The 14,057-nt window shown below is 43.1% G+C and overlaps 1 protein-coding gene across 5 annotated transcripts in view; it reads left to right on the top strand.

Moving 5' to 3' along the window:
* The window catches only part of SEC24C (SEC24 homolog C, COPII coat complex component), a 67,468-nt gene that overhangs the window by 45,940 nt on the left and 7,471 nt on the right, over window positions 1–14,057 (top strand). For 4 of the 5 annotated variants that reach the window (XM_050960029.1, XM_050960030.1, XM_050960031.1 and 1 more), the window contains 12 exons: window positions 1,268–1,406; window positions 3,396–3,511; window positions 4,997–5,121; window positions 5,528–5,719; window positions 6,812–6,905; window positions 7,927–8,043; window positions 8,483–8,653; window positions 9,965–10,061; window positions 10,361–10,506; window positions 11,469–11,607; window positions 12,497–12,615; window positions 13,381–13,560. In XM_050960029.1, coding sequence (XP_050815986.1) covers window positions 1,268–1,406; window positions 3,396–3,511; window positions 4,997–5,121; window positions 5,528–5,719; window positions 6,812–6,905; window positions 7,927–8,043; window positions 8,483–8,653; window positions 9,965–10,061; window positions 10,361–10,506; window positions 11,469–11,607; window positions 12,497–12,615; window positions 13,381–13,560 — 1,635 coding nt within the window. Of the gene's footprint in view, window positions 1–1,267; window positions 1,407–3,395; window positions 3,512–4,996; window positions 5,122–5,527; window positions 5,720–6,811; window positions 6,906–7,926; window positions 8,044–8,482; window positions 8,654–9,964; window positions 10,062–10,360; window positions 10,542–11,064; window positions 11,087–11,468; window positions 11,608–12,496; window positions 12,616–13,380; window positions 13,561–14,057 lie in introns of those variants that run through there. The other variant, XM_050960032.1, reaches the window with a different exon arrangement.

Consider the following 14,057-nt stretch of genomic DNA (forward strand, 5'->3'; position numbering starts at 1 on the left):
ACTGCTGAGCTTCAGTTCATCTGCAAATTTGCTGATCAGCTCAGGTTTAAACAAAGACTGTGAATGGCTTGCCAACTACAAAACCAGTTTCTCCTCTCTTGGTTTTCCCACCTCAGCTGCTAGAAGAGAGCCTCATCCTCCCTGATTGAACTAACCTCGTTATCTCTAGCCTGCTTCTTGCTTGCCTATATATACCTGTCCCTGGAAATTTGCAGTACATGCATCCGACAAAGCGGTTATTCACCCACAAAAGCTCATGCTCCAAAACGTCTGTTAGTCTATAAGGTGCCACAAGACTCTTTGCTGCTTTTACAGATCCAGACTATCACGGCTACCCCTCTGATACTTTAATTTTGTATTCAAGGTGGGAAAAAGCTGAGTATATATTAGTCTCATGAAAAATGAGTACGCTTGGCCCAGTAGTACAAAGCAGAATGCAGAGAAATATGTTAAACAATCACAGCAGCAACAATAATTTAGTTTAAGTTAATTGAGATAATGAGACTGCAGCCTGAAAATTGAGACATCCATGTTTTCTTGTCCTTGAGCAGCTAAATTCAAATTCGGTTGCTTGATGTACGATCAGAATTTTCCCCCAGTCTCTCGCAAAGAATTCAGAGGTTAAGTGTGCTTCATAAAGTCAAGTGGCTGATATTTACACCTTTGGGAGTGGAATTAATTCTAGCAGTTGTAAGCCTTTCTGTATCTGGCAGTGGGTTCCCTAGAGTTACTTTCTGTGAGAGAATGGGAATATGGCATTTGAGAGAGTCTCAAATAGTTGATCTTACTGTTACTAGGCTGGTGTAGAAAGAGGCTTGTCATGTTACTGCTATGGGCACTGGGGTAAAGTGCAGAGGGCAGGCTGTTAGATATCAGCACGTGCACTTAGGGGGTAGGGAAAGAAGTTATCTTTAAATAGCACTGATCCAAAGTCCAAACACTTACAAGCCAGCTAATTTGAGTATACAAAAAGAATTCCCACAACTGCACAAAAGCATCTAAGGAAATTCTTCCTGCACTTAATCTTTCTCCACTTCTGGTATTCACTGCACTCTTCTGACTGTTAACAACTGCAGCCCACTGAAGAGCTCCTGCACTAGGAGCTTGAGACAATAAGGCATTTATTAAATGTATTCCAAACTCTTGGACTCCAGTGCTATTAAAATGCTAAGACCTGCATTAGTATACCGGGAGGAAGTTTCAAGCTCTTTGATTCCTATATACACTTCCCCTCCCACTACTGTGTGACCTGTCTTTTGCTCCTTAGGCCCCTCCCTATTTGGTAGACCATGGAGAACCTGGTCCTATACGGTGCAATCGGTGCAAGGCCTACATGTGTCCTTTTATGCAGTTCATTGAGGGTGGAAGGAGATTCCAGTGTTGCTTCTGCAGCTGCGTCACTGAGGGTAAGGCTTATTTCTAGACTCTGAAAGATGTTTCAAGGATGTGCAAATAAATGATTTCATTAGCGGTATCTTCATGGCATAGAAAACCCTAGAGCAGAGTAGAGCACAGTTTGTTGGCTTCTGCGCTGCAATTCTTTATTCTTCAAAACATTCCATAAAAAGTACATTGAGGCACACAGTTAAGTGCTCAAGTCTGAAATGCTAAAGTTAAGATTGCACAAGTAAATTGAACGTACCCCTTGTGTGTTTGCCTGTCTAGCTAAATGATCACATACTATTTCTCAAACTAGAATGTACATTTCTCATCACTGAACACACGTAGTATCTTACATTTGTTAATTTGTTTACTTACTCTGTTTCCATTGTTCAGAATGCTTTTGACAGTCAAAGTGTGGAACTCTTTGCCAGAGGATGTTGTGAAGGCCAAGACTATAACAGGTTTCAAAAAAGAACTGGATAAGTTCATGGAGGATAGGTCCATCAGTGGTTCTTAGCCAGGATTGACAGAGATGGCGTCCCTAGCCTCTGTGTGCCAGAAGCTGAAAATGGGCAACGGGATGGATCACTTGATGATCACCTATTCTGTTCATTCCCTCTGAGGCACCTCGCATTGGCCACTGTTGTAAGACAGGATACTGGGCTAGATGGACCTTTGGTCTGACCCAGTATGACAGTTCTTACGTTCTTATGACTTTCATTTAAATAGATTAATGTTCTTTTCTCAACAATTTAGTCAGCAGCATGTACTGTAGCTTTTCAACCAACATTGCAGCCTGTGTAGGTGCCATTCAGTGGTGAGACAATTAACAGCTGTAAATGGCAATGGTCTATTGGCTATTTAGTCTTCACTGTTACTCTAACTTGATACACAATATACTCCAGGTTAAATAGTATAATTACTGTGTACTTCTCATATAAGTGACTTCCATGGACTCTAGCATGCACAGCGTAGTGCACAGAACTACAAGATGCTACACATGTATTTAAGGTTGTAAAACAAATTACATGTCTTATTATTTGAGAAATAGTGGTCATGCTTATTCTCAAAGGGGCAGAGTAAGGTTGCTTAGGCAGTCTTTGTAATTTTGTTATTTTTGTCAGTCATGTCCTACATTAAAATTCTCAAAATACTCAGTATAGTTTTAAAATAAAAATAGAAAAAAGAAATTCCATTATCTGCAGCCATTTGGCTAAGTATCTCTGTCCTGCACACTGTCCTGGTCACTGTAGGAATAGTACAGGGGAGTATCTTACCTATGAACCTTAAGAAAAGAGTGCTTCCCACAATTTTGCAGCTAGTGTCTGTTAGGAGAAGACCTCCTCTCTTCTCATCTACCCCAGCAAACACACATCAGGTACCTGCTCAAGTATTTCCAAAGTGCATTTGGGCACAGACATGTGCATCTGAACTTTTTAGGTTGCATCTAAATTAGCCCTGCATGTATATTGCAGTCTTTAGTGGCACACTTTAGTGGCAGACTGCTTCACAAGCAGTGCTTTGCCCATAATGGCTCCGGCCCACCATAACAACTGCCCTTCCCGTGCTAGTAGCATCGCTGTAGCAGACTCTGCCCTCTGAGGCTGTATGTGCAGCATGTTGGGGCTATCTCCTTTCTTATGGAGATGCACATGGTGAACCTCTAACTTATCTCAAAATCCTTTTTGAAGCACCCCTTTTACCACTTAACTCAATCTTGTATTTGGGGGAAATCCTCTGAAGTAACCCAGATTTTGGTACAAGGTGCTTTTTTGTAGTGACATTTCTGACTGAGCACAGCTCTTGAGTCTGTTAATGCTGCTTCTAGACTGCCAGTAAAGATTCCCCAGTCATGGTCACATGCACACTAGTGCAAAGCACTAACCAGCTTTCCTTTGGTGTAGTGGAACACCCACTGCAGCTGTCACCAGGTTTGCTGTCTATTGATAGTCAAAGTATTAACTGTTGTAGACAAAGTACGTGTCTGTAAAATTTGATGTCTTTGTCCCTAGTGCCGCCTCACTACTTCCAGCATTTGGATCATACTGGCAAGAGAGTGGATTTCTATGATCGACCTGAATTATCATTGGGCTCCTATGAGTTTTTGGCAACAGTCAGCTACTGTAAGGTACAATAATGTACAGTTAGTGCATTGCTGTGATGTTAAATAAATCCCATGTCCTCTGAGAAACTGAGTGGAGGCTGAATCAGCTGGATTGACTTTCTAGCTGGTAAAGCCCATTGATGGCATCTCCTTATACATCTTAATCAGGTCAGATTTTACATACTTGCTTTCCAGTCAGATTGCACATCCCATAATATCAGTAATTATTACCAGTAACTAAAACCGTATCTAGGAAAGTACAAGTTATCTGTCCACAGTGTTAGCTGCACCTTGCCTGCCATCTGCTAGAGAAGACAAGTTTGTTGCCTGATAGTCATTGGGAATTGAGCAGGCGAAGATGGGAACTAATGGGATAGAGCAGTCCCCTACAGCAGTTACTGGCAGTAATCAAGCTTGGTAAAGAAGGTTTCAAAGACGCAAGGCCGGTAAATCTGATCACAAATTTGAAACACTAGAATAGTCTGGAAAACTCACCTGCTTCAGATTCTACACATTAGTCTGTTTAAACAGTATCTTAATTTTTCAGATACTTTTTTGGGGACAGACAAAGTATTAGAGGTCTATATTAAAAATACTCATCTGTTTGCTGGAAAGGGTAGGAAAATAGTTTTCTAAACGTGGCAGCTTTTTACTGACTGTGACCATATTTTTGATTTTACTGAGAGCTGGCAACAGAGCCTTCAAACACCTCTCCACACTGCAGGCAAAACAGCCAGCTGGGATTGTGGGGTAGGCGGCCTTCCCCACACTCTTCCATATTCCTCTCTGATTCTTCACATCTTGCCTCCAGTTCTGCCACCCATTAAAGTCCTTTCTCTCCTTCTCCTTCTCCTCTTCCTCCCGGGAAGGAATCTGTGTGTCTCCATTCTCTTCTAATAGCTTAAGATTCCATGAATGCCAGTAGTGAGGCACTCGCTACCCTGTTGCTTCAGTGGTCCGTCTGTCCTATGCTCTACTTTCCATTCTGACTGTATGCAAAGAAAGGAAGTGCTGATTGGAACCAGCCTCTTCAAAGCAGAATCAGTGCTCTTGAGAAATAAGGACTCCCAGCTCTGTGGGAGGAAGGTCTTCATTCCCCATGCAAGACACTAGCTTCGAAAGTCTTCTAGAGCATGAGAGTTCTGGGAAATCTTGCCTGCCTGCTGCCTGCACTATCAGGCCTGGTCCATGTAAACAGGAACTTCCTTTATACCAAGCCTGTTCTTCCTGCTCAGTCGCTCAGCGATGCTACATTCCATCTAGGGTTTGACATTAGAGCTCTTCCATGCATGATTATGATGTGTTAGACACTAGGATTCAGACATACTTAAATTAATTGGGTGGGAGTGGAGAAGCAAATTAAATGCCAGTATCTTAGTTTCTCTTCTTGACTGATTACTAAATAGAAGTCACCGGGGTTTTGACAGCATTACTTTGTCTGGGTAGCAGAGCCTTTGTATGATCTCTTCTTAAGCATGGTGTAATGTTTTTCTTTCCCTCTTCTCACAGAATAACAAGTTTCCCAATCCACCTGCTTTCATTTTCATGATTGATGTGTCTTACAATGCTGTAAAGAGTGGCTTGGTGAGGCTGATCTGTGAAGAATTGAAGTCACTCCTGGATTACCTGCCCAGGTAACTAGCTCCTTTGTTCTGTACTGTCGCAGCCAACAACTGCGGCAAAGCTGCCACCGCTCTGTGCCTTTGCAGAGGGGACACTCCGTTTAGAATGCTTTTACTGCTGGTGAAAAGTGAAAGTTGACAGTATGCATGAGCCTGGCAAGTAGCACTGCAAGCCTCCATACGCTGGTCCAGCAGCATGACTCAGCCCTGTCCTGAAGGGATGACGTTGAGGGTGGCCACCTTCATGGCTCATTCAGTCTGTGCCCAACAAAGGAGCCACTTAGTACCAGTTGTGGTTACCTGTCCACTAGGAATGATGGTACAGTTACCCATTCTCTGGTCCTGCTTTGTTCTGTTTGATTCAGCATATTGCAGCGGTTGTGCTTTCAGGGATGCAATAAGTGTCTTTATTTTACAGGGAAGGCAACATGGAAGAGTCAGCCATTCGGGTGGGCTTCGTCACTTACAACAAAGTGTTGCACTTCTATAATGTGAAGAGCTCATTGGCACAACCGCAAATGATGGTTGTGTCGGATGTAGCTGATATGTTTGTGCCGCTGCTTGATGGCTTCCTGGTGAACGTGAATGAGTCCAGGACAGTTATTGTCAGGTAACGGAGAATGGGGTAGAAAGGTGCAGTAAATGGCTTATCAAAGGGACCCATACTGTGTTGAAATACGATCCGACTCTGATAATGCCCAGTTGTACAATGCTTGGCTATAGTATTTGAATCATACATTTAATAGTGTTTAGGTATGACTTAATGTTAAGTATGCCCACAATGGAGCTGGCAAAGAACAAGGAGGTGCACTGTGATTTGGGGTATCCTTATGTCGCCAGGATGCTACAACTCTAATAGTCTCTACAAAGTTTTATGTGCGTCAGTTTTAGAAAATGCTAAAAGACAATAACCAGCACATGATATACTAGCAACTGATGCACACCTTGGAATAGAGCTGTACTTCACTTCATTGTCGGAGTTGTCTGAGCTGTCTCCACTAGAACTGTGACAGAACTGACAGGCGGCTGCAAAATGGGACCTTAAGAGAGAGGCTTCTTTAGAGAAGAATCTGTCAGACTGTCACTGAGAGCAGGAGATCATAACGGAGTTCACAAAGTCAGTTTATCTGAGGTTACTACTTAGTAGCTGAGAGTTGAGGTGACTGCTGACTAAATAGATTCTGTGGGGAAAAATGAGTGATTGGCCTACATAAAACTAATAAGCATATTAAACTTTGAGTGTTTGACAAGGGATGTTTGGCTGGACTGAGTGAGACTGGGACTTATTCTTATTACCCTGAAATTTAGAATGCAGCGCAGTGAAGCAACTGAAGGGGAATGAACAGAAGGCCGTAGAACTTTTAAGTTAAAAACTGGAGTTTGCTCACTGTCTTGCCTGTGATGTTCCTGAGGGTCAAAGAATAGGAAGCTCAGATCATAACTTCAGAGGAAGTTATTAGAAGAAGCATTAGTTGAGGCCTTAGAACGTGCACTGAGGAGACAAATGCAGGCAGAGGAAGTGGACAGAGAGATGACTAAAGATCAGTTTAAGAAACTTAATGGCATGCAGGTTAGAGAAGGATTAGTCATGTTTAATAATCACTATTTACAATGCACCTCAGTCCCAAAGGTCACCTGCTATGGATTTAGAAGGTGAGCTTTGAATCCCTTTGGTGTTCTCCTTTTTCTTCTTTCCTGGCAGTTTGCTGGACCAGATCCCAGAAATGTTTGCGGACACAAGAGAAACAGAAACTGTCTTTGCCCCAGTGATTCAGGCAGGAATGGAGGCACTGAAGGTTTGTTGACATGCTGTTGTGGGGAGTTGGTTCATGCTGTTAAAGGTTCTGTTTTTATAGCAGAAGCACCTCTGTTTAGAGAATCCAAGAGCTGTTCATAAACACAGTTGTTGTTTCCCTCAGGTGTGTATGCAATCAGTAGGGAATGCTTAACCCATTATTGAAATGCAGCCACCTGTGTGGTTCAAGTTAGCAGCTCTAACCTGCTCAATTAATTGTTTAGGATAGAAAGTGAAGACTACCCTATGCAACTGAAACGGCATGGACTGTAACTGTAGTTTAGAATAATTTCCTGAGATGAAATTTTGGTCAGGCCCCTGGGAGTGATATGCACATTATTACAAAAAGTGCCATGGGGACTTGGAAATGGTTTAGGACCTTGGTTTTATGTCTCCTCTGAAAGATTGCTCTCACAGTTGCTTTAGTTCTGATTCAGAGAGGACACCACCACTGATTTGCCAACATCACTTTTGCAAAGCTCCTAGACCATTTCTAAAGATTTCCCATTCCAATACCTGGCCCAGCTCAAACCTGTATGTGTTGATCCATTGGCTAATCATGTGAGAATTTCCTAGAAAACACTGCTGGTACCTGTTCATGAGAATTGTTATCCATACTCACTTACACTGAGAGGAAAAGCAAAGACAAGCCATTCAATATCCCACTCATGAGGTATCTAAGGACTGTGGGATTTACCTGCTGGCAGTTTAACCATTAAAAAAAATCTCAGGCATGGGATAGTGTTTAAAAATAATAAGCTGAGGAAGCTGTTTCCAAAATCCACTGCATTCCCTATAACTGTACTTCTGTTTCACCCACAAAACATGGGAGCTATTAATCTCATACAGGTAGGCTCATCAGCTATTTGGTCACATCAGTGAAGGATTAAATACCTAACTAGTATAGAGGAATCAGTGATAATATAGGCATTTAATGTAGTCCCAGAGATATTCTGCTTGAGAAATCCACTGTCCTTCATCAGCTCTTTCTCACATAAGCAATTTCTTCCCCTCCCCTGTAGGCAGCAGAGTGTGCTGGCAAGCTCTTCATCTTTCACACCTCACTGCCCATTGCAGAGGCCCCAGGGAAGCTGAAGAACAGAGATGACAGGAAGCTCATCAACACAGATAAGGAAAAGGTAACAATTTGATGTGCTGCTTAGAAGAGAATTTCTATTGCTCTGGGGTAACCTAGAAGGAATCAAGAAGAGATGTAAAGTCTCTGTAGTAGCTAACTGAAAATCTTCTATTTAATGGCTATTCCCTTTGGGTTGCCATATGGAACTGAGTATGTGTTAACTATAAGGACAGAAAACGCTTCTGTGTCAGGGACAAGAGTGGGTAGTATTAGAATCCAGAACCCAAGGAGGGGAGAGAATAATTGTATAACTAAAAAGTTCTGCACCATCATTGTAGAAGCTTTACACCTAGTACCTATTTAATCCTAGGTGGGAAGGTGCCTTGCATACCTTAATGCACTGAAGAAATATATATGTTGTCTGTAGCAGTTACATTGGTCTCATGTTCCCTTTTTTTCCCACTCTCTTTCAATCTCTGTACTCCATCTGTCCTCCCTAGACTTTGTTTCAGCCTCAGACAAGCTTCTACAGCAACTTGGCCAAGGACTGTGTGGCCCAGGGCTGCTGTGTAGATCTATTCCTTTTTCCAAACCAGTATTTGGATGTGGCGACACTGGGGGTGGTTCCTTACCAGACAGGTGGCACCATTTATAAGTACGCCTATTTTCAGGTAAGTGCTTTCTTGGGTCAGGCTAGCACCTGTTCTATACAGGTGAAAAAAACCCATCACTTAGGTGCCTATCTTCTTTCATGAGATATGGGCTATTAGTGAGGATTTTGGTTTGTACTTGAAATTCAAGATTATAACTTACATGGTTTTTGTTTGCTTTATATTTCTGACTTATTTGTACCAAGGGAAAAAATGAACCTGTGCTCTATAGTTTCTTAACAATAAGAAAAGACTAATAAAAAGTGAAGAACGTTATCAGCCCTGTAACAGTCATCCCAATGTATTGCCTACAGGGCAGAATCTCCCAGCAGTGCTGGCTGCACAGAGACACTTAGCATTCCAACTTGTGCTAGTTCAGGTATCTTCCTTAAATTACCAGATGGAGAAAGTTTTGCTTTTAAGTTAAAACATCAGAATGCTCTGCAGTTAAGATGAGCGGTGAAATTTCTGCATTGTGAAAATGTACGTCTAAGGCTTACTTAGAAGGCTAAATTAGGCTTCATTCATAATAGATGTTCATTCCAAATGGATATAATGTTTGTGGGAGAGATGGGGAGAATCTGGAAGGCAAACTGCACAGGAGGTATAGGGAACAAGTTCATATTCAGGCAGCTCTCAAGGAAGAGGGAAACTGCAAAGGGTTTTGGCAAGTCTCCAAATAGACACTTAATGGCTTCTTTTGTCAAGATGAGCTGGATCAAGTGTTGTGCTCTGAAATGAGTGTTGTATACAATGTCTCAGGCTTCACATCATGAAACTTGTCTGTAGTTGGGCCTCAATCTGCCGTGTCCTGAAAATCTCATATTACATAATATCAGGGATTCAGCATTTCAGAAACTGACTGTAACCCTCTATATGTGGTGTAGAGTGGCCAGAGATTTCTGTTTCCATCACAGCGGATTGCAGAAACTCTTAGTCAGAGTTCTGCTCCTCTCACCTAGTGTAGATATTCCCAGTGGTGTTCTGTGGTAAAGGTTGTCTGAATCCCTCTCACTAGCAGTCATTGGTGCAGTGGTCACCAGCAGTTTGTATGGAGTGGGGTTCCTTACCCACATTTTGAAATAATATGTATATAGACTAGGATTTTTAAAATCCTAGTTTGATATTTTTTTACTCACTAGAAAGCTTTGAAAGAAGTGGCTCCTAGAGTGTTTGGGGGAATGGGATGTTGAGAGCTGTGAGAAGGCTCTTTGTGGGGAGGGGAAAGGGAAGGGAGGATTTGAGATACCTTTGGTCTATGTGCATTGAGGCCTATAGGGCAATTCAGATTTTTTTGGTGTGTCAGCCCTGACTTGGAGCTTTGTGTTCTAGCTGGAGACAGACCAAGAGCGGTTCCTGAATGACTTGCGCAAAGATGTCCAAAAGGAAGTGGGATTTGATGCTGTGATGAGGGTGCGCACAAGCACAGGTGGGTATTTGCATTGCCTAGACTTAATAAATTGGCCAGTAAACATGCAGGGAGTGGGAAGGGTCATAAACACACAAGCCTGGAACATACCGAGGTTAGGCTGTGGATTCTGCCCTTGTAAAGCTCTAAAGTCCATGGGATTATGGCAAAACTGAATGAAAAGCTGAGGCAAGAGATCTCAAGGTAACTTAGTGTCCCTGATAGACAAGGTTGCCGCACCTTCCCAAATGCTGCCTGCTAGACTACTTCACTATAAAATGTGGCTTGTTCACCTTTGAGTGTCCTTTTTTTCCTTTCAGGTATTCGAGCAACGGACTTCTTTGGAGCTTTCTACATGAGCAACACGACAGATGTGGAGCTGGCGGGTCTGGACTGTGATAAAACCATCACAGTGGAATTCAGACATGATGATAAACTGAGTGAAGATAGTGGGGCGCTTCTTCAGGTGAGGCAGAAGACAGTCAGCAGGGAACAGAGTGGGTGAGAACTTTCAAACTAAAAAATGTGCTGGTATGCTACTAAACCTTCTCCAGATGGAGATACAGGACCATTGATCTTTGGAGTGACAGCATCCACCTGTGTAACTTGCTATAAGGTTCCCTCTTGGAATTAAAATCACTTTCTCAGCTGTTCGTACGCTGGGCTATATGTCTGCATTGCTGAGGGGTTCTGCTAGGTTCCTTACTTGACTGAGGTGCCCTCCAGTTTCAGTGCTGATGGCCTTTTGAAAGAACAAATCTTCCATCCTCCCTCATTGGCTCATGGTGAAACTTTCGCAAGCAGTTCCTTGCCTCTCTGCCCAAGCCACACAGCTAGCTGTTTCCCTTGGGTCTTTCTCCCATTCTAACTCCTCTTCAAAGCCCTCCAGGCAATATATTTTCCAAGATTCTCTAAGCCAGTCTTCCCTACAGAGAGATTTCCCCCAGTATGTGGAACTATAAAGAAGCTCAGTCTCTTTCTGTTTATTGCCTCCTATCCCCTATTCTTTGTCTATATGCTCTAGGCTTTGATTGTAAATCCTTTAAAACTAAAACACTATCATCTTAATTGTCTGTCCAGCTATCCAGGCCTTGTTTGGAATAGTGGAAGTTCACACATGGGAGGGACTTGATAGTGTTAAGTGCCTTCTAATGCACCATATGAAGGCTTTTATATAGGAAGGAAGAGGCACAGTGGTTGGTTGAAAAACCACTAGCTCTTCAACAAAAGGAATGATGGACAGTTAGTTCTGGGGTACAGCAGGCCAAACTTTATATCACCTCCCCTTTCTCAGACTCAGGTAGCTAACCTGAGGTTATACTCCAGATCAAAGGGTCGGATGTTAACAAAATGGGATGTGCTGATTTGCTTACTGTAGCAGGACTGTTCTATATAACTGTTCTGTCATTCTGTACGTCTCTTTTATAGTGTGCTCTATTGTACACAAACTGTGCAGGACAGCGACGACTCCGCATTCACAACCTCTCCCTGAACTGTTGCACGCAACTTGCTGACCTCTACCGGAATTGCGAGACAGACACACTCATCAACTTCTTGGCTAAGTTTGGTAAGAGACTGTCTTGAAGAGAGTGCTAGTCTTACTATTACTTTATAGTTCTCTTTCACAGCTAGTGGCACTTGTTTTTATCTTCTTGCACGAAAGACTTGGCCAGATGGTCGTTGGAATTTTCAAATCCTTGTGCTCCTACAGTCTTTTCCTTCCCACAGACAGCTGTGATTATAGTACTCTTTGTCTGGACTGAGGGCAGACAGAAGGCACAGCCTTGCTGCCTGTTGAGTCAGATGCCAATACTGATCGGTGGACCGGCTGAACAGAAGGAGGCATGTGTATGTGTGTAGCTATTGCCACCTGCATATGTCCACTCCTGGAACCAAAGTGCTTTTCCCCCTTTAATGTTCCTGAGTTCCTCTGCTCCAGGCGTGGAAAAACACAAAGTTGCTCCCACACCCAGGTCACAGTAGTTAAACCGATGAACATCCTCATAGTGCCAAACCAGTATGTATTAAAAGTATACAAATTAAATAGGGTCCGGGGTGCTGCAGAAGACGTCTGTGCTCTCCTTTCCAAGAGGAAGAGAGGATCACTTGCATTCCACAGTGACCCCTGCTGTCCCCTTAGGGAATGGCATTGCCAGGCTCTACAAGGAGTCTCACCAGTTGTCCTTGCCCAGAAGTGTGGCTGGCTGTGCTGCAGGGCCTTAAAGGTGTGTGTGGGGAGATGTTTGGGTTTCTGGTAGGAATGTGTAGACTTTTTTTCCCACGAAGTTAAAAAATGAAGTATAACTAATCCTATAATGTAAACCATCTGAGGTTGCTCTAGGTTTCTACGCATGGCTACAGTAAAGATTTTAGACCACTTTATAAGTGAAATGTTGTCATTAATACTGATTTAACATCTCTGCTGATTTTTATCTTTTTCATGCCTTCTTGTGCAGCATATCGTGGGGTTCTGAATAATCCAGTCAAGACAGTGCGAGACACGCTGATCAACCAGTGCGCACAGATTCTAGCATGTTACCGAAAAAACTGTGCTAGCCCCTCTTCTGCTGGCCAGGTGATTGCTTGTGGTTCGGTTTGGATGGCAGCTTTTGGAGGTTCAACTTGAGGCGAGAACTCCTCCCATCCCATTTAATCTGGGTGGAGTGCTTTACTTAGCAGCTGGGGGCAGAAATATAACCAGATAGCTTGGAAGAGAAGCTCTTTTCAGAGCGACTTCTCAGGTAGACTTTCCTGACATTGAGGCACACCAGTCACCACCACCTCAGGAGAAACGTATAATATCTCGAGCCCCGTGATTCTTAGCAGCCGGTACCTTACATGATACTTGACCTCTTAAATAGAGGCCTCCATAGCAGGGAATCCCATTCCTTAGATACTAGGTTTCTTTCAGTGGCATAACACTTCAGTATGTTAAAGTTTAATCATGGGTCTTTTAAATGTTTTGGGTGGAACCTCTTCAGATTTATTCCAGTGTTGGGCAAGCTTCCTTTGTATGTCTCTGCTACTACAGTATTTCGCAAGCACTATTATGAAGTAAGAAAACCACAGAGTGGGTGTCTGAATCTCAGCATCAGACATCTTAAAGAACTAACAATGCCATAATGATCCAAAGCGTTTTCCTGTCTGAATGAACTACACAGTGTGAAAACTATTAGGCTCTAGAATTCTAAGAAATTGTTACTGTGATCCATTGCGATTTCCTTTCTAAGTTTCCCCCTCTCTCTTTTTTTTTTGGTGGTCATTGAAATTACCTACTGTCTCATTCAATGAGATGGCTGATTAACTTCTGTCTCTTTATTCCCCATCTTGCCATTTGTAGCTGATCCTCCCTGAATGCATGAAGTTGCTTCCTGTGTACTTGAACTGTGTGTTGAAGAGTGATGTCCTGCAGCCTGGGGCAGAAGTCACCACTGATGACCGCGCCTACATCCGCCAGTTAGTCAGCTCCATGGATGTAGCAGAAACAAATGTTTTCTTTTACCCCAGGCTTTTGCCTCTGGTAAGTGCTTCTGTTCCGACTATATTCAAGCCTTGTTACATGCCACAAGTAGTCTTCATTCCAGAGACTCCACCTCCCCTTCTCCTCCCCCCCCTGCCCCAGAAGAGTAACTTTTCCTTGTGAGATGTAAGAGCACTATGGGACAGTAGTTGAGATGTGCCATCCAGCAGGTGCCTCTTTAATACCATAAATTGTATGTATGTTTACCTCACACACTGGATTTGACAAGGTTTTTAATCCTCCTCCTACTTGGTGGGAATGGGTAAGCGGGGTCCTGTGTGCTCTTTTGCAGCCTGGAAAGTCCTCTTGCTGCATCCTTGTTATCCTACATGACAACCACAGTCCTTCCAACCTAGGAGAACGGATTGGGATTTTTCTGATGCTGCTCCTTAATTAAATGGGAAGACCCCTGGAGTAACACTAGCTGCAGAATGCACTCCTACCCCAGGGGTCAGTATTGGGATTGCAGAGTATTGCTGCTAGGGCCATGAGGCCCA

The sequence above is a fragment of the Gopherus flavomarginatus genome, chromosome 6 (genome assembly GCF_025201925.1).
Source record: "Gopherus flavomarginatus isolate rGopFla2 chromosome 6, rGopFla2.mat.asm, whole genome shotgun sequence".
Classification (NCBI taxonomy): Eukaryota; Metazoa; Chordata; order Testudines; family Testudinidae; genus Gopherus; species Gopherus flavomarginatus.